Raw genomic sequence first — 24090 nt, 5'->3', positions numbered from 1 at the left:
CATGATATAAACGTTATGCACATGTACCCTAGAACTTAAAGTATAATTAAAAATAAACAATAAAAAAAAAAAGAAAGTCTAGTGATTTTTTTTTCCTTTCTGTATCTGCTTAGTTGTGACTGGAGTTGTATTATTACCATGGCTGCAGAAATCCTTGAGTACCTGATGAGCTTTGATATTGTACTCAGAAGCTAGAAAGAAGATATTGGTTTAAAATAGATCAAGCTCTTAGAAATTCTATAGAGATCATCATGTATTTTAGAAGAACTAAATATATTCCTCAGAGAGCCAGCCTATTTCCACCTCGTCTCAGGTTTTAACGATGTCTCCTTTTATTTTCTCCTAAGATTTTATCTGAATTTCTTTTTTATCCTCAAGTCAGAGCCTCATTATTTGAGTTTATTATGTACCAGGAAGACTTCATTAAAAACCAATCATGCCATTGTATTTCTTATTTTGAGCATGTAAAACTTGATGTAAAATGAAAATCTTCTGACTTTTGCTTCAGGGTAAAAAATGTGCAGTAAACTTGAAATCAGTCTCTGGCTGTAAAGTTCTTTCCCCAAAAGTTTCTTAAGTACATCTCCCCTGCAGCTACTCCCAATTTCAACCTCCCCTTTTTTTCTGTATCCTCACCTAAGATGTCTTCCTACCTCCCCTCCAGTCATTTACTGCTGTCAGAATAATCTTTAAAACTATAGTTCTGATGATCACTTCTTTGCAAACACTTCTTTTGGCTCTCTTTTGCTTGGAAAGTATGGTTAAAGCTTCTTAAATAGACAGACCACAGCCTGGTCTACTTCTAACTTGCCCTTCCATTTTTCTGCCCTCTTGCATATATCCTGCACTCTAAATAAATTTCCCTCATCATCCTTCCCTGAACATACCTCTCGTTTTCTCACCTTGAAACTTTAGCACATGATATTCAGTCACATGGACATTTATTCAGAGCCCCGGCTCCCCCCATCTCAGTACTTCATATTCAGCACAAAGGCCATGTCATCAAATTTTGCATGACAGCTTCCAGTTGGAAGTAATTTTTCACTCATCTGAATTTGCATAGTGCTTCAAAATATCTGTTTATCAAAAAGAATTCTGACTTGTGCTATTATTACATTGGTTTTGCTAAGTGCCTTTCTAAAATGTAGGTGCTAAAATTTAGGTTGTTTATCTTGATAAATTCCTCATATGGATTGTAGTGCCTTTCACCTTGTTTCCAAGATGAATGACTGAAATATATAGAAAAAGTGTTTTATTCAGCAAATACTTTTGAGGGATCATTATGTTCCAGGTACGATGTTAGATGCTGAAGATATAGTGGTGAAGAGGGTTAACATAGTCTTTGCCTTTATATGCATAGATTCTAATAAGCAGTACAGACATTTGTCAAACACTTTATAATAATCAAGATATTGCAACAAATGATAAGGGCATTAGAAAGTGCTCTGGGAACATATAAGACTACTATATCTCGATCTCTATACTTAGATCTATAATAGGGAGCTAATAGGTAAATGGAAAAAGTGTGTACTGTGAAAGAATGTCCTAGGTAGAGGGAACAATATGTTTGAGACCCAGCAGCAAAAGACATAGAGGCTCCTTTCAAAATTGAAAAAAGTCTGGTGTGGCTGGAACATGTAACGTGTGCAGTAGAGGGTATCAGATGAAGGTCAGGATGTGGAATGTCTTGTAAGCCATGTCAAAAAGACAAAACAAAATTGTATTTTATCCTAAGGGTAATGGGGAGCCAATGAAAGTTTTTAAAAGAGGCCTAATGAGATCCGTGATTTTAAACAAACACTAACTACATTGTGAAGAGTGGAATGGAAAGAGGCCAGAAGAGTATAGGGAAACTAGAAAAGATGATATTCTTGGAGTTTAGGTGCCAAACTTTGGCTTAGGCAAGGAAGCAATGTCAATTAGGTTGGAGAGAACTTTAAGCCTTCAAGAGAAGTACTTGAGAGATGGAAATAACAGGCCTTGCATTTCTGGGGTGACAGAGAGGTAAGGTTCAAGACTGTCTTCCATGTTTCTCACATGAACAACGAAGAGGAGAGGAACCTGTGTGTTGAAAGAAGGAACACTGGAGGAGGAACAAGATTAGGAGGCACAAAAAGAAGAAAAATTTCATTTATACATGTTATACATCCAAATGGCATCTGCTAGGCAGTAAGATCTGTGATTGGAAGAGTGACCTGGTTAATTATACAGATAGAGGAACCATATGCATGTAAGGCAGTAAGTAAAGCAATGAGTGAGGGTGAAATTTCCAAGTAACAAAAGTGTAGAGTCAGCAAAGGGTCTAGGAGAGAACCCTGAGACTCGCCAACTTTTAAAAGCGAGGTAAGGAGAAAAGGAGCTAGCAAAGAGAACTGAGAAGAAACAGCTAATGGAAAACCAACCAACCAACCAACCAACCAACTGACCAACCTCAGTGCCAAGTAATGTGACAAAAGCTAAGAGAGATAATTTCAAAGAGAAGGGAGTGGTCACAGGGTGAAATGCTGCTAAATGTCAAGCAGTATGAGGACAGAAAAAATGTCTATTGGGCATAATGGCAAAGATGTCATAATTGACTTTGATGAAAATAGTGGAGCCGTGAGTGAAAACAGACTAGAAAATGTTGGGCAGAAAATGGAAGGTAAGGAAATGGAGATAGTGATTGTAGATAGCTCTTTCTAAGAGCTTTGCTGTAAGGGGCAGGAAAGCCTATAGCTAAAGTTGCCTGTGGAGATGAGGGTGGGTTTTGGGATCATTTGCTTATTTTTAAAATGGGAAAGGAGCTGGGGTGGGGAGGGAGAGATAAATTAACAACAAGAAAGAGAGGGAATAATTAAAATGAGAAACCTTGAGAAGACCGAAGGAGATTGAACCTGTGAGGTGAAGGTATGGGAGGAGGTAAATCTCTTCCTTTACACAATGGAAGAAGTAAAACGTTGATATGAATGTGAATAAGCTTGTATACAGCATTTGACCGAGGGAAATCTATTGTGACAATTTCCTTCTTTTGGGTATAAGAGTTAAGTTTATCTGCTTTGAGAAAGGATAATATAAGATTAAGGAGAGAGGAGAAAGTGAAAAAAGCCATAGTGGAAAATAAGAGTGAATCGAAGAAAAAGATAACATAGTAGATTGTAGGGCAATGCTGGGCACCTGCTTGCAACTGGCAGCTGCACCTTTATTGTGGTGGCCATTTATTCACATGTGCCATATTCTGATTGTTTGTCCATTCAAGGGGAGTGGAGTTTTAGGGTAGAGGCTGATTTCCATGTAGCCAAAAATCTTGAGGGAATTTTCAGTGAGGTTGTTGGTAATGCCTTAGAGAGCCACAGAGAGCCCAAGTTTTTCTCTGTTCCAAAATAGTGGTTGTGGTGATCACACCCATCATCTATTCCATCACACACTAATAGTTTTCAATCTTTATCAGCTGCAGACATCTGTCAACCCCAGTCCTGGGAGGAATTCCATCTTATACTTGTATTTCTCTCTTCTGGAATTTTCCCTTCACACTGTCAGTGACAAGGCAGGAGCAAACTACTGGATTATGACACATGAACACATTGTGTCTCCAGGACAGAGAAGCAGTGGAACCAGAACTCCAGCATCCTAGAATAACTGAGACTGTGAGGAAGTCCAGTGATCTCATCACAAGAAATAGCTCAAGTAAATTTAGTGTCACCATTATTACTAAGTGCAAAAAAGCTCTCCTTGGCTGATGATTAAGCAATAGCCCTCATCTGCAGTCATAGATACTTAACAAGCAGTTGGGCAACACCAGACACAAATCTCTTGTCCTAATAGAGTAAGTATATATATTTTTTTCCTGTAATTTGATAACATATTAATAGAACATCTTAATAGAACCTGAAGTTCTTATTAACATAATAAGCAAAACATTCCATTCCTATCATGTCAACAAACCAAGGTATGTTTTCCTTTCAATTTCTCAACTATCATAGTATATTGCCAACTGTTTTGGAATATAAAAGTGTAGAGCTTAATTTGAAACTCTTTTATATACTTCCACCAAGTAAATACCTTAAATCTGGCATATATTTTGTTGTTCTTACATAACATATGTTTCCGCTCTCTTACATGTTGGAGTTTTATTATGAATACATAATCCTTCTTTGTCCTTTTGCAAAGAATGGAATTTCTGGGATTGGTGCTAAATTCCAGGTTTCAGTCTTTAAAAATCTTGGACTTGAAGTAGGAATGCATGTTATCCAAAATAAAGTATTTCTTGATCATAACAAAGGCCTTGCAATGAAAAGAGAAGCTTGCTGAAACTTACTGATTTCTTTGTTGCCACCCTTTCATGTAATTTCTCAGGCACAGGTCTGGAACTGGTTCTGAAGTTAAATTGAAAGTTTAGAAAAAGACAGTTGAGTTATGCTTACTAGTAATTGTAGCCTTACTGTGAGGAACAAGGATCAGTTTATGAATGTCCTCGATATTAATAGAGAAGCTGATTTGTTGAAAATCAGCCTCCGTGCTTTGAGTTAGAAGACATTTCTAGACTCATTGACTGAAAATAATGTCCTGATTGTTTAAATTTAGATGCTGTAGAGATTACTTCATCAAAGAGATGTGACCAAATGGCAAATTTAATGAGGTTTCTCTAAAAAATGCACAATCACAATTGATCATAATAGAACAATATATAGCCAAACCATGACCTCACATTTTACTAACATATAGATCCTTTTCATTAAAGTGCTCTATTTTAATAAACCCAAACATTCTCTAGATGCTTTACTGTTTCTTAAAAGTGATGAAATCTTGATACAGGAGGATTCTTCTGCCTCAGCCTCCTAAGTAGCTGGGATTACAGGTGCCTGCCATCACGTCTGGCTAATTTTTGTAATTTTAGTTGAGATGGAATTTCACCATGTTGGCCAGTCTCATCTTGAACTCTTGACCTCGTGATCCACCCACCTATGCCTCCCAAAGTGCTGGGATTACAGGCGCGAGTCACTGTATCCGGCCTATTATTACTTTTGATGGGTTACCAGTGTCCAAGGTTTTATCTCCTTTTTGTTTTCCCAAATTCAATAATTAAATTGCATTCAAAAATAAGGCCCCAAATATCTTTAAAAACATGTCAGAATACATTCATTAAACAAAAAAAAAGTTAGTAGCACCCTAAAGATTGTGGCTATATCATTTAAAATTCTCAATTCATGACATCCTAATTTTTAAGATGACCTTTTTAAATTAGGAAAGATAACTGAAGTATCTTACCAGCTGTTTTCATTAAAATTTTGTTAGCAAATCTGTGAAAATCTTCAAGATGAATTAGAAATGTACTTAGAGAGCAACAATTAAAGGCTTAGAATTGTATTACATGCTAATTCCCAAGGATGGTTTGTAAAATATTAAAATCCAAAGATTGGTTCTGAATATATTTTGCCAGCTGCTATGTTGGATTACTTTAAATTCATATTTTGAGAACACAATACTGTTCTGAAGAAAACCAAAAATCTGCAGTAAAAGACTTTATTTAATAAGATTTCACAGATATTTTATTCTTTAGAAAGGGCACCTTCAACACAGCACAATTTTTCACTGTGCTAAAATAGTAAAATAAGTGAAAGCAAGAACTTGGTGCCAAAACAAAGTCTCCAAAGATATTTTTTTGATTGAGTTTCTTTCCTTTGGGAATTTCATAAATTGCTTCTTGTACACAAACATTAGCAATAATCTACCTTTGTTATAACTTTAAAAATAATTTAACAAAATCATTATTTTATTATTGTCCTTGTCACAACACCATTTTGATAGACTGATTTTTGAGATAACTCTTTTTGCAAAATATCTCGGTATTTGTCTTGCATGACATTGTTTTAGAATGCAATTGGGAGCTGATTCCTAATATTTTGTCTAAATATCTAGGTAGTGTCACACTTTTTAACTTTGGATTGCAGTTTTCACCTCTCTGGTTGCTCAACAGTTCAGCGAAGTCTGAGTCGGTGGATGGATATCTGACCTGAACTTGGAGTGGGTAATTCCAGAAAGTTTTCTGGAGTGTGGCAGAAGCCAGAAACTCTGCAACAAACCGCCGGGGGTGGGATTAACGTCCGAAGCTCACACTGGCTGCAACTGATTGGCAGGAATGAAGTGGGTGGAACCTCCTGACCCTGCCCTCCTGCTTCCGTTGCTAGGGACGCTTCGGCCCAGGATACCACCATGGATCAGGAAGAGGGCCTGAAGGCCTTGGACAATATTGTCACTCAGTTCAACACCTATGAAGATTTCCTGGACTCGCAGATCACTACTGTGGACTTGTACTACCTGGAGGTAAGGGCGGAGCGCGGCAGAGTAGCCGCCGTCCCGCGTCCTTTGGTCCCTCCTTCAGTCCCCGCTTCGTGGGCTGGTCGCCCCCTGGCGCTGGACAGCTCAGCTGTCAGGCTCCGCGGTTTCGGGACGGCGAAACTAAAGCCGCTGGCGAGGTGAATTGCCAGGTCCTTACCGCCCCGCGCTCCCCCGTCCGGACAGAACTTGGGCCCTTCGAGTCACCCAGCGCAGAAACACGTGCGGGCACACTCACTCGGGGGAGCCATGAATTTGTGCTTCTCGGCGTCCCCTGCCTCCTCCCAGCCCACTCCCCTTCTAAAGCCGCTCTCTGCGAGGAAGGAGGTCTGCTGAGAAGTCTCCGGCTGTGATCTAGGACGGACACCTGTTTCTCCCTGCTTTGCCAATTGGTATACTAAATAACAGAAGATGATATCTTTACACCAATTCGGTGTGATATTGGGCATTTGGGTTCATGAACTTCCACCTCACGCTAATTGATTCTGAAAGTACAGACATATTCCTGATTCAAGTTTATCGAGTTGATGATCACAACCAATTCTGATAGTAAAAATATACACACAAAAAACCCGCGAAATTGGACCTAGTGGGTTGCTTTCCTCTGCCCAGTAGCCAGTCTCCCCTCCCCAGCTACGCCCCCCGCTGCAGGGTGGTGGCGGACAGAGTGGAGTTCTAGTCCTCTGCCAGGGGAGAACCCAGACGCGCAGGAATTAACAAGCCACCGGTAGTGGGAAGCTGGGAAGTGGACGATGGCTCCCAAAGTCCCCGCATATTCCTAGCCAAACTCCCACCAGGCCCACTAAATGGACGCTCACCTGGAGATTCGGCTGTGCTCGCCATAGGACCCAGAATTGCCCTATCCTTATTTAGGCCAGAGAGAACAAGCGCCACTAAGTGGTGAAATGCCACATCAGTTTGGGAAGGATTTGCATCCTGTCACCAACTCCTCACACTTCTGAACTGCAACAAAGTAACTGCATTTTAGTGGATTGACACTTTTGGATTTCAAAGATTGGTTACAGTGGCCTTTCACTTAAATATGGATTACAGGTTTCAAAAGTGTTATTCTTCAGTACACTTAAAAAATAAATGTAGATGGTATTTCCAACATAGTTCCTGGCTTCAAAAGCAAAATTTTACAATATTATACAGATAATATATTTAAAGTCATGACAGTCAGTTTTATGCCTTGCATCCAAGACACCGAAAAAGTGATGCTGCTAAACAATGTTTGCATCTAAATTTTAGAATGTTTAAATAAACAAAAAATGAAATATACACAATAAACATCTTGATAGACTAAAATCATCTTTGTAGCATATGTGGAAGACTGGCAAACTTAAACCTAGTATTATTAAGAAATGTTTTAATATTTTTTAAGGCACAGTTTTTCATGTGAGTATGGACCTAAAACATTAATTTTTTTATATTTATCATATTATAGGTTTATTTTGTATAAATTCATCATAATAAATCAATGGCTACAGAATAATAAGAACAGTCTTACTTATTGTGTACATACTAAGTTCCACACTTTACCAGTTATAGTGCACAGATAACTTAAAAGCTACAGATTAGAATAAGCAAAAACTGTGTGCTTTGAAACTTGTCATTTCAAAATAAATTAAAAGATATAAGCAGTTTAGGCTGGGCGTGGTGGCTCATGCCTGCAATCCCAGCACTTTTGGGAGGCTGAGGTGGGTGGATCTCTTGCGGTCAGGAGTTCAAGACCAACATGACGAAAACCTGTCTCTACTAAAAATGTAAAAATTATATTTTTACATTTTTAGTAAAAATGGGCGTGGTGGTGCATGCCTGTAACCCCAGCTACTTGGGAGGCTGAGGCAGGAGGATCATTTGAACCCCTGAGGCAGAGGTTGCAGTGAGTGAACTGAGATCTCACCACTGCACTCCAGTTTGGGCAACAGAGACTCCATCTCTAAAACATTAATATTAATTATAGATGAGAAATTACTGATTTGTGTTTCAACAATCAGAATTTTTTTTGTTTTTTGAGATAGAGTTTCACTCTGTTGCCCAGGCTGGAGTGCAGTGGCCCCATCTTGGCTCACTGCAAACCTCTGCTCCCTAGGTTCAAGCAATTCTCTTGCCTCAGCCTCCAAAGTAGCTGGGATTACAGGTCTGCACCACCACATCCAGCTAATTTTTGTATTTTTAGCAGACACAGGATTTCACCATGTTGGCCAGGCTGGTCTCGAACTCCTGACCTCAAGTGATGCACCAGCCTCAGCCTCCCAAAGTACTGGAATTACAGGTGTGAGCTATCACACCCGGCCCATCAATCAGAATTCATTAAAGGTTTCCAAAATGGAAGATGGTAGTTACGTTTGGAGAAATGACAAAGAAATTTACTTTTACATTTGTCATTGGTTAAGCTTATTTTTGTTGTATTTTCATAAAAAATAAGATGAAGATTTAGTTGAATAATGATAATTAGACAGGTATATACATATGTGTGTGTGTGTGTGTATATACATATGGATTGATTAATGATAACTTTTAAAGTGCTGTTATTTCTAGAGACCTACATTCCTAAATACTTTCTGTGGATGCAAGTTCATTGTGCACTTAGGTCACACAGAAACAAGTAGAATCCTCAACATTCTTTCAGTAGTCTAGAAAGCATGTTTCACAAATCATGGATCATGCTAAGTGAGCTGATACTTGTGCTTTTCCTATTTCTCTCTCTCTCTGTCATCATCATCATCAGTAACTGACTTTGATTTGAATGGAACAATTTTTAAAACATTTCATTTTATTGTAACTAACAAAATTGTCGATATTTATCATATACAACATGGTGTTTTAAATTATATATATATGTAGTGGAATGGCTAAATCAAGTTACCATATGTATTATCTCACATAATTATCATTTTTTTGTGGTGATAACACTTAAAATTTATTTTCTTGACATTTTAAAAGAACACAATATATTGTTATTAACTATAGTCACAGTTTTATACCAGAGATCTCTTGAATTTATTTGAATGAAACAAATTGTAAACTATAAATTAGAGTAGCATATTTAATTAGAAGAGGCTAGAGTCATGAGACATTTTTGGTTCTAACTCTGCAATATTGTGTTTTTAATCAACTTGAAATTCCATTTTTTACCTGCAAAATGGAACAGTTGGACTAGTTTACATTCAAGTTTTCTAATGTATATAAAATGTTATGAGTTATCTATACTTTCCTCTGATTATCTATGCACCCATGTATTTATCCAGCCACCTTTTTAGTTGATAATCCTTCACCAAGTGCCTGATGTAGTAGATATTGCCTACACTGTTAAGAGTTTAAATAAAAATCTGTTCTTGACTTGACCTCAGAAACCTAAGTATATAATGCTTACAATCCAGTCTAAGTTTTATTTATTCAGCAAGCATTTTACAAACATTTACTATCTTCCAGGTACTCTTGTATTGTGTAGGATATTATTCTGCTCCCAAAAGTTTTCAATTAATCTTCATAAAAAGTTAGTACCAATGATTCACATACAAATAAGCATATAATCCGTGCCAGATCCATTCTCTACACTTCTCTATCTTTATCTGTGCCCCTGAACAATGACCTTCATGGTCATTAATCAGGAGCATTTGGCTTTGGGTTGGTTTCAGCCAATAGGAGGTACCAGCTGGAGTTCAAGGGGCTGGAAGGAAGTGGTTAGAGGATTTATTCCCTGTCATCTCCCTACTGTCTGTGGTTTAGAAGCAGATACCTTCCTTAAGTTCGGTCATCTTCTCATTCCATTAGCTACAGCATTCTCTCCAGGGTCTGGCAGCACTCCCTGCTCTAGGAATTGCTTCATTCCGTATCTTCTTTTATGCCAAACGGTGTTAATGGCTTCCCACTGTTGCTAACCCAGGGATGCTTCACCATCCCATGTTTGTTTCCACTAATTTTGCCCATACCTTTGTAAATAGTGCTTTTATTCTTTTTGGTCATCTGAGTTTGCCAACAATTTGCTGCCATCACCCTGACCACTATATAATCATTTAACATCTCAGATCACAATACGTACACAAATAGTGTATGAATCTAATAACCACACAACTTTTTGCATAATGCTTGCTTAGGAAGAAAGGGAAATATGGAAAAAAAAAAAAGGAAACTAACGCCAGTTAATTATTTGATGAGCTAGAGAGGAGTAAGGTGGCTCAGAAGACTAAAAGATGCACTTTATGCTGTGTACACTGTGCTTTGCTTCTTTTACTGAATAGCTTCAAAGCATCAAAAGAAATGCATCACAGTATCAGCAATTAGATTTTCCTCTGCTAATCCAAAGAACAATATTTGCTCTGGGAGTTAGTATTATCTAACCTAATTAACTTAATTCCTTAAATCAATATAGAAATAGTTGAAGAGTTTTGGCAAAATTATTACAATATAATTTTCCAGGTTCTTTCTTAGTAATTCTTCTATTCAAATAAACACAGGCCCTTTATTTTAATAAAGGTGCCTATGACCACTGGAAAAATAAAAGTCCTAATCAAACTGCTTTTTTCAGGTAAAGGATCAAAGAGTGTTAGAATTGTTTAAAATGTCTCTGACTAATGGATAGCAGTAATGGCTAAACTATTTACAGAGATAAATAACATGGAGTTTCATTTAGGGCATTGTCTTCCCATTATTTATAAAATAGAAATGGAGAGGGGCCAGGATGGCTGATTAGGAGCAACTACAGTCCATGGCTGTCATGGAGAGGAATGAAAATGGAGAGTGAATTTGGCACCTTCGACTGAAATGTCCAGGTTTTCACTTTGGGACTCATTAGGCAATCAACTCAACACATGGAGAATGAAGAAAAGCAGGGTGAGGTGATGGTCCACCCCAGGGGTGGGACAGAGCCAAAGGATCCCTTATCCCCAGCCAAAGGAAGCTATGAGTGATTGTGCAACCCTGTCTTGGAAACCACACTTCTCCTACAGATGGTTGTAACTCACAGATCAGGAAATCTCCTCATGAGGTCACTCTATCATTGCAACTCACAGATCAGGAGATCCCCTCGTGAGGTCAGGCTACTAGGGCCTTCTGTCCAATACACAGAACTGGGCAAAGTCTCAGCAGACTAGGCACTCAGGCTCACACAGAGGCTCACACAGGGACCCAGGAGTTTTTCAGTCTCCAGCCCTGGGAATCCTGACAAGGTGGGAGTTCCATCCTTACATTCCTCTAGGAGATTCAGGGAGTCAAGCAGTGTCATTCTGCAGGCACCACTTCCCCTGCACCTCACAAGCTAAGACCCACTCACTTAGAATTCCAGTTGGCCAGTGCAGCAGACTGGAGACTGCCTGAGATGGACAAATTCCCGGGGGTACAGGTGGCTGACATTTTTGCAAATTGGGCAACTCAGTTCTAGCCTTCTGGCTCTGGGGAGTCTAGGTGGCCCTGACAGGAGGAGTCCTTCACCCCTCACAATGCAGCATAGCTGCTGTTCCAGAATGTAGCCATACTGCTCCTTTTTTTTTTTTTTTTTTTTTTTTGATGGAGTTTCACTCTTGTTGCCCGGGCTGGAGCGCAATGGTGCAATCTCGGCTCACAGCAACCTCCACCTCTCACGTTCGAGCAATTTTCCTGCCCTAGCCCCCCAAGTAACTGGAATTACAGATATGCACCACCATGCCTGGCTAATTTTTGTATTTTTAGTAGAGACAGGGTTTCACCGTGTTGGTCAGGCTGGTCTTGAACTCCTGACCTCAGGTGATCCACCCACCTCAGTCTCTCAAAGTGCTGGGATGACAGATGTGAGCCACTGTGGCTGGCCCAGACTGCCTCTTTGAGTTAGACTCTAATCCATTCCTTCTCACTGTGCAGGGGCCTCCCTGCAGGAATTTCAATAACTCCACCAGGATTATACAGACAGAACTCTGATCTCTCCCTGGGAAAGAGCCTCTGAGAGGACAGCCAATGTCTCTGCAGTTCAGTTGACTCAGCCTTTCTACCCTGCTGGCTCTGGAGAGTCCAGGCAGTGTCGATGAGGAAGGGTCCCCCAACACAAGACACCTGCTCTACCAAAAAGCAACCAGACTGCTTCTTTCAGTGGACTCTTGATCCATCCGTCCTGACTGAGGTCTCTCAACAGGGGTCTCCAGACACCTCCTACAGGAGGGTCTGGGTCAGTAACTGGTCAGTACTCCACTGGGGTGGAGCTCCCAGAGGAAGGAGAAGGCTGCCGTCTTTGCTGTTTCATGGCCTTCACTGGTGATACCTTCAGGTAAGAGAAAAACTGAGGCACCTAGGGTCTGCAGTGATCCCCCAACAAGCAGCCCTATGGAAGAATGGCCTGATAGTTAAAAGAAAACAGAAAGCAACAGCAGCAACAAAGATCCTGTAAAAACTCCATTTAAAGTTCAGCATCTTCAAAAATTGAAGTTAGATAAGCCACAAAAGATGAGAAACAGTCAATGCAAAAATGCTGAAACTCGACAAGCCAGAGTGCCTTCTTTCCTCCAAATAACTGCAACAGATCTCCAACAAGGGCACAGAATTGGGCTAAGACTGAGCTGCCTGAATTGACAGAGGTAGGCTTCAGAAGTTGGGTAATAATGAGCTTTGCTGAACTAAAGGAGCATGTTGTAACCCAATGAAAAGAAGCTAGAATCATGATAAAACAATACAGGAGCTGATAACAAGAATAGCTGGGTTAGAGAGGAGCATAACTGACCTGATGAAATGAAAAACAGAACACAAGAAATTCACAATGCAATCACAAGTATCAACAGCAGAATAGACCAAACAGAGGAAAGACTCTTAGAGATTGAAGACTATCTTTGTGAAAGAAGATAGGAGGCAAGAATAGAGAAAAAAGAATGAGGAACAAACAAAACCTCTGAGAAATGTGGGACTATGTAAAAAGACTGAATCTATGACTGATTGGGATACCTGAAAGAAACTGGAAGAACAGAACCAAGTTTGAAAACATACTTCAGGATATCATCCAGGAGAACTTCCTGAGCCTAAGAAGACAGGCCAACATTCAGGTTCAGGAAATACAGATAACTCTAGTAAGATACTCCACAAGAAGATCAACCTCAAGACACATAATTGTCAGATTCTCCAAGGTTGAAATGAAAGAAAAAATGTGAAAGGGAGTCAGAGAGAAAGTCCATGTCACCTACAAAGGGAAACCCATTAGATGCACAGTGGACCTCTCAGTGGGAAACCCTACAAGCCAGAAGAGATTGCAGGCCAATGTTCAACATTCTTCAAGAAAAGAATTTCCAGCCCAGAATTTCATTTCCAGCCAAGCTAAGCTTCATAAGCACAGCAGAAATATGATGCTTATCAGACAAGCAAATGCTGAGGAAATTCATCACCACCAGGCCTGCCTTGCAAGAGCTCCTAAAGGAAGCACTAAATATGGAAAGGAAAAACCATTTACCAGCCACTACAAAAACACACTGAAGTACACAGTACACCAACTAAAGACACTATGAAGCAACCACATAAACAAGTCTGCAAAATAACCAGCTAGCATCATGATGATAAGATCCACTTCTCACATAACAATATTAAACTTAAATGTAAATGGGCTAAATGCCCCAGTTAAAAGACATAGAATGGCAATCTGGATAAAGAGTCATGACCCATTGCTATGCTGTATTCAAGAGACCCATCTCATGTGCAGTGACACACATAGGCTCAAAATAAAGGGATGGAGAAAAATTTACCAAGAGAAAAGCATGGGTTGCAATCCTAGTTTCTGACAAAACAGACTTTAAAACAACAAAGATTTTAAAAGACAAAGAAGGACTGTACATAATGAGAAAGGGTTCAACTCAACAAGAAGAGCTAACTATCTTAAATATATATGCACCTAATACAGGAGCACCCAGATTCATAAAGCAAGTTCTTAGAGACCTACAAAGAGATTTAGACTTTCACGCAATAATAGTGAGAGACATTAACACCCTATTGACAGTATTAGACAGATCACTGAGACAGAAAGTTAACAAAGATATTCAGGACCTGAACTCAGCTGTGGATCTCTTGGACCTCATAGACATCTACAGAACTCTCCACCCCAAACAACAGAATATACATTCTTCTCATTGTCACATGGCACTTACCCTAATATTGATCACATATTTGGAAATAAAACACTCTTCAGCAAATGCAAAAGAACTGAAATAATAACAAACAGTCTCTCAGACCACAGTGCAATCAAATTAGGACTCAAGACTATGAAATTCACTCAACACCACACAACTAAATGGAAATTGAATAACCTGCGTTTGAATGACTCCTGGGTAAATAATTAAATTAAGACAGAAATCAAGAAGCTATTTGTAACTAATGAGAACAAGGAGACAATGTGCCAGAATCTCTGAGATGCTGCCAAAGCAGTGTGAAGAGAGAATTTTGTAGCACTAAATGCCTGCATCAAAAGGATAGAAAGATCTCAAATTAACAATGTGACAACACACTAAAAGAACCAGAGTACCAAGAGCGAACAAACCCCAAAGCTAGCAGAAGACAGGAAATAACCAAGATCAGAGCCGAACTGAAGGAGATAGAAACATGAACAACTCTTCAAAAAAATCAACAAATCCAGGAGCTAGTTTTTTTTTTTTTTTTTTTTTTTGAGGCGGAGTCTCGCTCTGTCGCCCCGGGCTGGAGTGCAGTGGCCGGATCTCAGCTCACTGCAAGCTCCGCCTCCCGGATTTACGCCATTCTCCTGCCTCAGCCTCCCGAGCAGCTGGGACTACAGGCGCCCGCCACCTCGCCCGGCTAGTTTTTTTTTTTTCGTATTTTTAGTAGAGACGGGGTTTCACCGTGTTAGCCAGGATGGTCTCGATCTCCTGACCTCGTGATCCGCCCGTCTCGGCCTCCCAAAGTGCTGGGATTACAGGCTTGAGCCACCGCACCCGGCCCAGGAGCTAGTTTTTTGAAAAAATTAACAAAATAGATAGACCGCTACCTAGACTAGTTAAAGAGAGAGAGAGAGAGAGAGAGAGAGAGAAGAATGAAATAGACACAGTCAGAAACGATAAGGGAGATACTACCACTGACCCCACAAAAATACAACCATCAGATAATATTATGAACACCTCTTTGCACGGAAAATAGAAAACCTAGAAGAAATGGATAAATTTCTGGACAAATACACCCTCCCAAGACTGAACCAGGAAGAAATTGAATCCCTGAGTAGAACAATAACAAGTTCTGAAATTGAAGCAATAATAAACAGCCTACCAATCAAAAAAAGGCCTGGACCAGATGAATTTACACCTGAATTCTACCAGAGGTATAAAGAAGAGCTGGTATCATTTCTAATGAAACTATTTCAAAAAATTGAAAAAGGGAATCTCCTCCCTAACTCAATTTATAAGGCCAGTATTATCCGGATACCATAACTTGGCAGATATACAACAAAAAAAGAAAACTTCAGTCCAATATCCCTAATGAATACCAATCCAAAAATCCTCAATAAAATACTGGCACACTGAATACAGCAGCACATAAGAAACTTTATCCATCACAGTCAAGTTTGCTTCATCCTTGGGATGCAAGGTTGTTTCAATATAGGCAAATTAATAGATGTAATTCATCACACAAACAGAACTAAAATTTAAAAAACCACATGATTATCTCAATAAATGCAGAAAAGACTTTCAATAAAATTTGACATCCCTTTATGTTAAAAACTCTCAGTAAACTAGGTATTGAAGAAACACACCTCAAAATAATAAGAGCAATATATGACAAACCCACAGACAATATCATACTGAATGGGCAAAAGCTGGAAGTATTCCCTATGAAAACTGTCACAAGACAAGGATGTCCTCTCTTATTACTCCTATTCAGCATAGTATTGAAAGTTCTGACCAGGGCAATCAGGCAAGAGAATAAATGAAGGGTTTCCGAATAGTGAGAGAGGAAGACAAATTATATTTGCTTGCAGATGACATGATCCTATATCTAGAAAATCTCATTGTCCCAGCCTAACAGTTTCTTTTTATTATTATTATTATACTTTAAGTTCTAGGGTGCATGTGCACAACGTGCAGGTTTGTTACATAGATATACATGTGCCATGTTGGTTTCCTGCACCCATTAACTCATCATTTACAGTGGGTATTTCTCCTAATGCTATCCCTCCCCCAGCTCCCCACCCCATGACAGGCCCCGGTGTGTGATGTTCCCCTCCCTATGTCCAAGTGTTCTCATTGTTAAATTCCCTCCTATGAGTGAGAACATGCAGTGATTGGTTTTCTGTCCTTGTGATCAGTTTGCTCAGAATGAAGGTTTCCAGCTTCATCAATGTCCCTGGAAAAGGACATGAACTCATCTTTTTTTATGGCTGCATAGTATTCCATGGTGTATATGTGCGACATTTCCTTAATACAGTCTATCATTGATGGAAATTTAGGTTGGTTTCAAGTCTTTGCTATTGTGAATAGTGCCACAATAGACATTCATGTGCTTGTGTCTTTATAATAGCATGATTTATAATCCTTTGGGTATGTATCCAGTAATGGGATCGCTGGGTCAAATGGTATTTCTAGTTCAGGATCCTTGAGGAATCACCACACTGTTTTCCACAATGGTTGAACTAGTTTACAATACCACCAACAGTGTAAAGGCGTTCCTAGTTCTCCACATCCTCTCCAGCATCTGTTGTTTCCTGACTTTTTAATGATTGCCACTCTAACTGGTGTGAGATGGTATCTCATTGCGGTTTTGATTTGCATTTCTCTGATGACCAGTGATGATGAGCATTTTTTCATGTGTCTGTTGGCTGCATAAATGTCTTCTTTTGAGAAGTGTCTGTTCATATCCTTTGCTCACTTTTTGATGGGGTTGTTTGATTTTTTTCTTGAAAATTTTTCTAAGTTCTTTGTAGATTCTGGATGTTAGCGCTTTGTCAGATGGGTAGATTGCAAAAATTTTCTCACATTCTGTAGGTTGCCTGTTTATTCTGATGGTTTTTTCTTTTGCTGTGCAGAAGCTCTTTAGTTTAATTAGATCCCATTTGTCTATTTTGACTTTTGCTGCCATTGCTTTTGGTGTTTTCGTCATGAAGTCCTTGCTCATGCCTATGTCTTGAATGGTATTGCCTAGGTTTTCTTCTAGGGTTTTTATGGTTTCAGGTCTAACATTTAAGTCTTTAATCCATCTTGAATTAGTTTTTGTATAAGGTGTAAGGAAGGGATCCAGTTTCAGCTTTCTACATATGGCTAGCCAGTTTTCCCAGGACCATTTATTAAATAGGGAATCCTTTCCCCATTTCTTGTTTTTGTCAGGTTTGTCAAAGATCAGATGGCTGCATATGTGTGGTGTTATTTCTGAGGCCCCTGTTCTGTTCCATTGGTCTATATATCTGTTTTGATACCAGTACCATGCTGTTTTGGTTACTGTAGCCTCATAGTATAGTTTGAAGTCAGGTAGCATGATGCCTCCAGCTTTGTTCTTTTTGCTTAGGATTGTCTTGGCAATGCAGGCTCTTTTTTGGTTCCATATGAACTTTAAAGTAGTTTTTTTCCAATTCTGGGAAGAAAGTCATTGGTAGCTTGGTGGGGATGGCATTGAATATATAAATTACCTTGGGCAGTATGGCCATTTTCATGATATTGATTCTTCCTATCCATAAGCATGGAATGTTCTTCCATTTGTTTGTGTCTTCTTTTATTTCATTGAGCAGTGCTTTGTAGTTCTTCTTGAAGAAATACTTCACATCCCTTGTAAGTTGCATTCCTAGGTATTTTATTCTCTTTGTAGCCATTGTGAATGGGAGTTCACTCTCTGTTTGTCTGTTATTGGTGTATAGGAATGCTTGTGAATTTTGCACATTGATTTTGCATCTTGAGACTTTGCTAAAGTTGCTTATCAGCTTAAAGAGATTTTGGGCTGAGACGATGGGATTTTCTAAATATACAGTCATGTGTCATCTGAAAACAGGGACAATTTGACTTCCTCTTTTCCTAATTGAATACCCCTTATTTCTTTCTCTTGCCTGATTGCCCTGGCCAGAACATCCAACACTATGTTGAACAGGAGTAGAGAGAGAGGGCATCCCTGTCTTGTGCAGGTTTTTAAAGGGAATCTTTCCGGCTTTTGCCCATTCAGTACAGCCCAATAGTTTCTTAAGCTGATACGCAACTTCAGCAAAGTCTTAGAATATAAAATCAATGTGCACAATTGCTAACATTCCTATACATCAACAACAGGCAAGCAAAGAGCCAAATTGTGAATGAACTCCCATTTACGATTGCTATAAAAAGAATGAAATACCTAGGAATAGAGCTAATAAGGAAAGTGAAGGACCTCTTCAAGGAGAACTACAAACCTCTGCTCAAGGAAATCAGAGAGGATACAAGCAAATGGAAAAACATTCCATGCTCATGGACAGGAAGAATTAATATTGTAAAAATAGCCATGCTGCCCAAAGTAATTTATAGATACAAAGCTATTCCCATTAAACTACCACTAATATTATTCACAGAATTAGAAGAAACTATTTTAAAAAACATATAGAACCAAAAAAAAGCTCACATAGCCAAGACAATCCTAAGCATAAAGAACAAAGCTGGAGGCATTATGGTACCTGCCTTCAAACTATAAGGCTACAGTAACCAAAACAGCACGATAATGGTACAAAACCAGACACATAGAGCAACAGAACAGAATAGAGAACTGAGCAATGGATCAGAATAGAGAAGACAGAAATAAGACCACCCATGTACAACCATCTCATCTTTGACAAACCTGACAGTAGCAATGGGGAAAGGATTCCCTATTTATAAATGGTGCTGGGAGAACTGGTCAGTTATATGCAGAAAATTGAAACTGGATCCCCTCTGTACACCATATACAAAAATTAGCTCAAGATTGATTAAAGACTTAAATGTAAAACCCAAAACAATAACAACTCTAAAAGAAAATCTAGGCAATACCACTCAGTACATCAGCATGGGCAAAGATTTCATGATGAAAACGCCAAAAGCAATTGCAACAAAAGCAAAAATTAACAAATGGGATCTCATTAAAGAGCTTTTATATAGCAAAAGAAAATTAGGTGAACAGACAACATACAGAATTGTGGAAAATTTTTGCAATCTATTCATCTGACAAAGGTCTAATATCCAGAATCTATAAGAAACTTAAACAAATGTATAAGAATAAAACAATCAATCTCATTAAAAACTGGGTAAAGGACAGCTTCTCAAAAGTAGACATTCATGCAGCAAACAAACGTATATAAAAAAAGCTCAACATCACTGATCATTAGGGAAATGCAAATCAAACCACAATGAGATACCATCTTGTGCCAGTCAGAATGGCGTGAGTGAGAACTTGGCCATCTGCAGTTCAGGAAGAAAGTTCTCAGAAAAAGCCCAACCTGCCAACACCTTGCTGTTCGACCTTCAGAAGTGTGAGAAAATATATTTCTGTGATTTGAGCTACCCAATTTGTGGTATTTTCTTGTGGGATCCCTGGCTTCCATAAGAAACAAACACATATAATTTATTTTATAGAGTTTTGTCCTTGCACAACATGAGAGCTGTTTACACTGTTGATGAAAGCTATGTCTTTGGTGTCTGGTCCTGGAGACTGAAGTCACACTGAGACCTGCAAGGGTAAGCTAGAATCTGTGAGGACAGACTGAAACCTCTGTCAGGTGCTCATGACCCTGCCAGCCATACAATTTTGATGGTGGGGGCATTCTGCAGGAGAAGCTGGCACCTGTAGTCACAAAGCTAACCATGCACTTGACACAGAAGTTGGAGAAGCTTAAGGAAGAGAGCCTCCAAAAGCTAAAATAATATTGCTACTCCTTCACTTCTCCTTTCTAAATGTATTACAAATGTCTCTTGTGGCTCACCCTAGCATTTAACTATCCAAGGAAGTAAAATTATGGGAAATGAAGTTTCAGCGTAGATAATTTGATGCAATACAAATTTACTACATATGCTATGTTTTAATATTTCACAAGGAGAATATATTTATGTCTGACTTGTATAAATAAAAATTAGCACAAATAAAGGATGAGAGTTTTTCAAATTTTATAGGACATGCATAGCCCTGACATAAATTTTTAAAAAGCAAAATAAATAAATAAATAAATAAATAAAAAAAGAAAACTGAAGACTAACTTTACTTACGAACTGAATGAAAGAAATTTAAAATGAATCCAAGAATATATGTCAGAGTGAAAATAGTATGATTTGTTATAGGACTGCAAGGATGAACTCATGATATTAAATTTAAAAAAAAAGATTATTTCTATAGATGAAGAAAAAGCATAGATAAAATTCTAAAGCCACTCTTACTATAACTTGGTAAGGAGTATTTTCAACACTCACAGAAAAATGTCATATTCAGTGTTTAAACACTTGAAGGGTTAGCATTAGAATCAGAAACATAATAAAATGGTTGCTACTACTAGTAGTGTTTTATTGGCAGTCTAGCAGTGCAGTGCTGCAACTGAAGGAAAATGTCATAAATATTTGAAAAGAGTCGGAATATAATTACATATAGGCAATATGATTGTCTTGTATTGAAAATACAAGAAAAATTAGCTGAAATCTTATAACAAATAAATGAGTTTAGAAAGGAAATTAAAAATTGAGTGAAAACAACTCTGTTCACCAGCAATAAATAAGATAATAACAAAAGACATAAACAAAAATGAACACAGCCTCAGTAACATGTGGGGCAATGTCAAACAGTCTAACATACATTTAAATGGAGTCCAAAAGGAACAAAGGGAAGGAAGGAATAAAATATATTTTAAATGGTAATGGCTAAACAGTTTCCAAATTTTATGAAAACTGCAAACCCATGGAGTCAAAAAGTTCAATGAATTCCAAGCAGAATAAATGCAAAGAAAACTACACCAAGGAATATTTTAATAAAAGCACTGAAAATGAGTGATAAAGGGAAAATCTTTTATTATTATTATTATTATTATACTTTAAGTTCTAGGGTACATGTGCATAACGTGCAGGTTTGTTACATATGTATACTTGTGCCATGTTGGTGTGCTGCACCCATCAACTGGTCAGCACCCATCAATTCATCATTTATATCATGTATAACTCCTAATGCAATCCCTCCCCCCTCCCCATGATAGGCCCTAGTGTGTGATGTTCCCCTTCCCGAGTCCAAGTGATCTCATTGTTCAGTTCCCACCTATGAGTGAGAACATGCGGTGTTTGGTTTTCTGTTCTTGTGATAGTTTGCTAAGAATGATGAAAATCTTAAAAACAAAAGTAAAAGAACACATTATAAAGTATACCAAAGACAGCAATGACTGAATATTACTCAGCAATCCCATTACTGGGTATATACCCAAAAGATTATAAATAATTCTACTATGAAGACACATACACATATATGTTTATTGCAGCACTATTTACCATGGCAAAGACTTGGAACCAACCAAAATGCCCACCAATGATACAATGAATAAAGAAAATGTGGCACATGGAATACTATGCAGCCATAAAAAAGAATGAATTCATGTCCTTTGCAGAGACATGGATGAAGTTGTAAACCATAATTCTCAGCAAACTAAGACAGGAATAAAAAACCAAACACCACATGTTCTCACTAATAAGTAGGAATTGAACAATGAGAACACATGGACACAGGGAGGGGAACATCACATACTGGGGCCTGATGGGGGATGGGGGGCCAAGGGAGGGAGAGCATTAAGACAAATAGCTAATGCATATGGGGCTTAAAACCTAGATGATGGGTTGATAGATTCAGGAAACCACCATGGCACATATATACCTATATAATAAACCTGCACTTTCTGCACATGTATCCCAGAACTTAAAGTAAAAAATTAAATAAATAAATAAAAAAGAACCAATGCAAGCCATAGAAAAATGAATGGCATCTTTAAAGTGCTGAAAGATTTGAAAAAAGTTAAGCTAGAACACTATATCAGAAGAAAAGAGTAAGGTGAGATAATTTATTTTTTCAGCCAGAATAATTTGTTGTTAGCAGATATATATTATTAGAAATTTTAAGTGAAGTTCTTTGGGTTGAAGGAAAATTATATATCAGCAGGAAACTTGGATGAAAGTGAAAATGAATGAAAAGCACCAGAAATGCTATGTGTGAATGCAATTTTTTTTCTCAGTTTTACATTTCTTTAAAGGTTATTGATTATTGAAAGAAAAATAATGACATTGCATTTTGTGGTTTATAACATGCATAGAAATACAATATGAAACAACAATAGCACAAAAGATAGGAGAGGATAATGTTGCAATGGGTTCTTATACTTGAAATAGTATAATATTATTTTAAAGTAGAATTAATAAGCTAATAATTCTTGTAAATCAGAGCATCTGCTGAAAAGTAAAGTAGACATGTAACTAAAAACGTAATAGCTGAGACAAAATGGAAATAAAAAAGAAACAAAAAATAGAAATAAAAAATAAATATCAAAGCAAATGGGACTAATAAAAAAGAAATAACAAGGTAATATATTAAAACCCAGCCATGCTGAAAATCACATTAAATGTAAATGATCTGAACACTTCAATTTAAAGGCAGAGATGGTCAGAATAGATAAAAGTTCAAGAGCCATATATGCCATCCCACGTTAAATATAAATAAAACAACTTAAAGTAAATGTATTAACATTAATAGATTAATAATGTAAATTCTTAAGATTAATATTAATAATGTTATATGTATATTAACATATTAATGTTAAACTAACAATCTATTAATGATAATACATTTATATTAAATTGTTTTATAATTAATGATTTATTAATCATAAATTATGATTTATAATGTTAATATAATGTTACTTTCATATTATTAATAGATAATTTTAATAGATTAAAAGGATGGAAAATATGTATCGTACAAGCATAAAGAAAAGGAGAGTTATAATGTCTATATTAATATCAGGCGAAGTAGACCTCAGAACAAGAAGCATTTCAGGGAAAAAGGAGGACTTTTTAATATATATAAATGAGTCAATCAATACATTTTAATAAACATTTAGCCTACATGCCTCATACCAGATCCTCAAAATGCATTATGCAAAACTGGTAAGAATTGAAAGAATAGACAAATTCACAATTGTAACTAGAGACATAAACATCATTTTTCAGTAACTGATAGAACCAGAAGTTAGAATAAATGTTAAGTATGTAAAAGATTTAAAGAGCAGTCAAAGGTCGGGCGCAGTGACTCACGCCTGTAATCCCAGCACTTTGGGAGGCTGAAGCTAGTGAATCATTTGAGGTCGGGAGTTCAAGAACAACCTGGCCAACATGGTGAAACCCTGTCTCTACTAAAAATACAGAAATTAGGCGGGGATGGTGGCGCACGCCTGTTAATCCCAGCTACTTGGGAGGCTGAGGCAGGAGAATCACTTGAACCTGAAAGGCAGAGGTTGCAGTGAACCAAGATTGTGCCCCTACACTCCAGGTTGGGCAACAGTGTGAGACTTTGTCTCAAAAAAATAAATAAATAGAATAAGCTTAGTGCAGGGGGCGTCTCCCAAAAATAGACTTTGGGATGTGGATTTGTGTGCAGAAAATTTACTGGAGAGCACTCTCAGAATTTGCACGTCCAGTGGGGTGAAGAAAGCAGGACTGGGCAGTCAGCAGCTCTGGAGGTGGAATGGTCTCTTAGAGTTCACACGACAATAGAATACCTATTCTTTTCAAATGCTCATGGGACATTTATGAAGAGGGACCATATGCAGGGTCATAAAACAAGACTGAATACATTTAAAATATTGAAATCATACAAAAGTATGTTCTGTGATAG

At 38.0% G+C, this 24090-nt stretch overlaps 1 protein-coding gene and 1 long non-coding RNA gene across 3 annotated transcripts in view; one reads left to right on the top strand and one right to left on the bottom strand.

Annotated features, from left to right (window-relative positions):
* LOC117085410 overlaps nucleotides 1-6097 on the bottom strand; it is a 67068-nt gene extending 60971 nt beyond the window's left edge. For both annotated transcript variants that reach the window (XR_004437946.1, XR_004437945.1), the window contains exon 1: nucleotides 5990-6097. This is a non-coding gene — a long non-coding RNA (uncharacterized LOC117085410). The remainder of the gene's footprint in view (nucleotides 1-5989) is intronic.
* Nucleotides 6098-6144: 47 nt separating this feature from the next.
* Nucleotides 6145-24090, top strand: part of CFAP299 (cilia and flagella associated protein 299) — a 662518-nt gene continuing 644572 nt past the window's right edge. The window contains exon 1 of the mRNA XM_033214298.1: nucleotides 6145-6300. Within this exon, the coding sequence (XP_033070189.1) occupies nucleotides 6190-6300 (111 nt within the window). The 5' untranslated portion in view covers nucleotides 6145-6189. The remainder of the gene's footprint in view (nucleotides 6301-24090) is intronic.

The sequence above is a fragment of the Trachypithecus francoisi genome, unplaced genomic scaffold, assembly GCF_009764315.1.
Source record: "Trachypithecus francoisi isolate TF-2019V2 unplaced genomic scaffold, Tfra_2.0 Lachesis_group1, whole genome shotgun sequence".
In the NCBI taxonomy this organism is placed as follows: domain Eukaryota; kingdom Metazoa; phylum Chordata; class Mammalia; order Primates; family Cercopithecidae; genus Trachypithecus; species Trachypithecus francoisi.
Note: the sequence above shows the minus strand (reverse complement) of the source record. Positions and strands in the feature narration are given on the sequence as shown.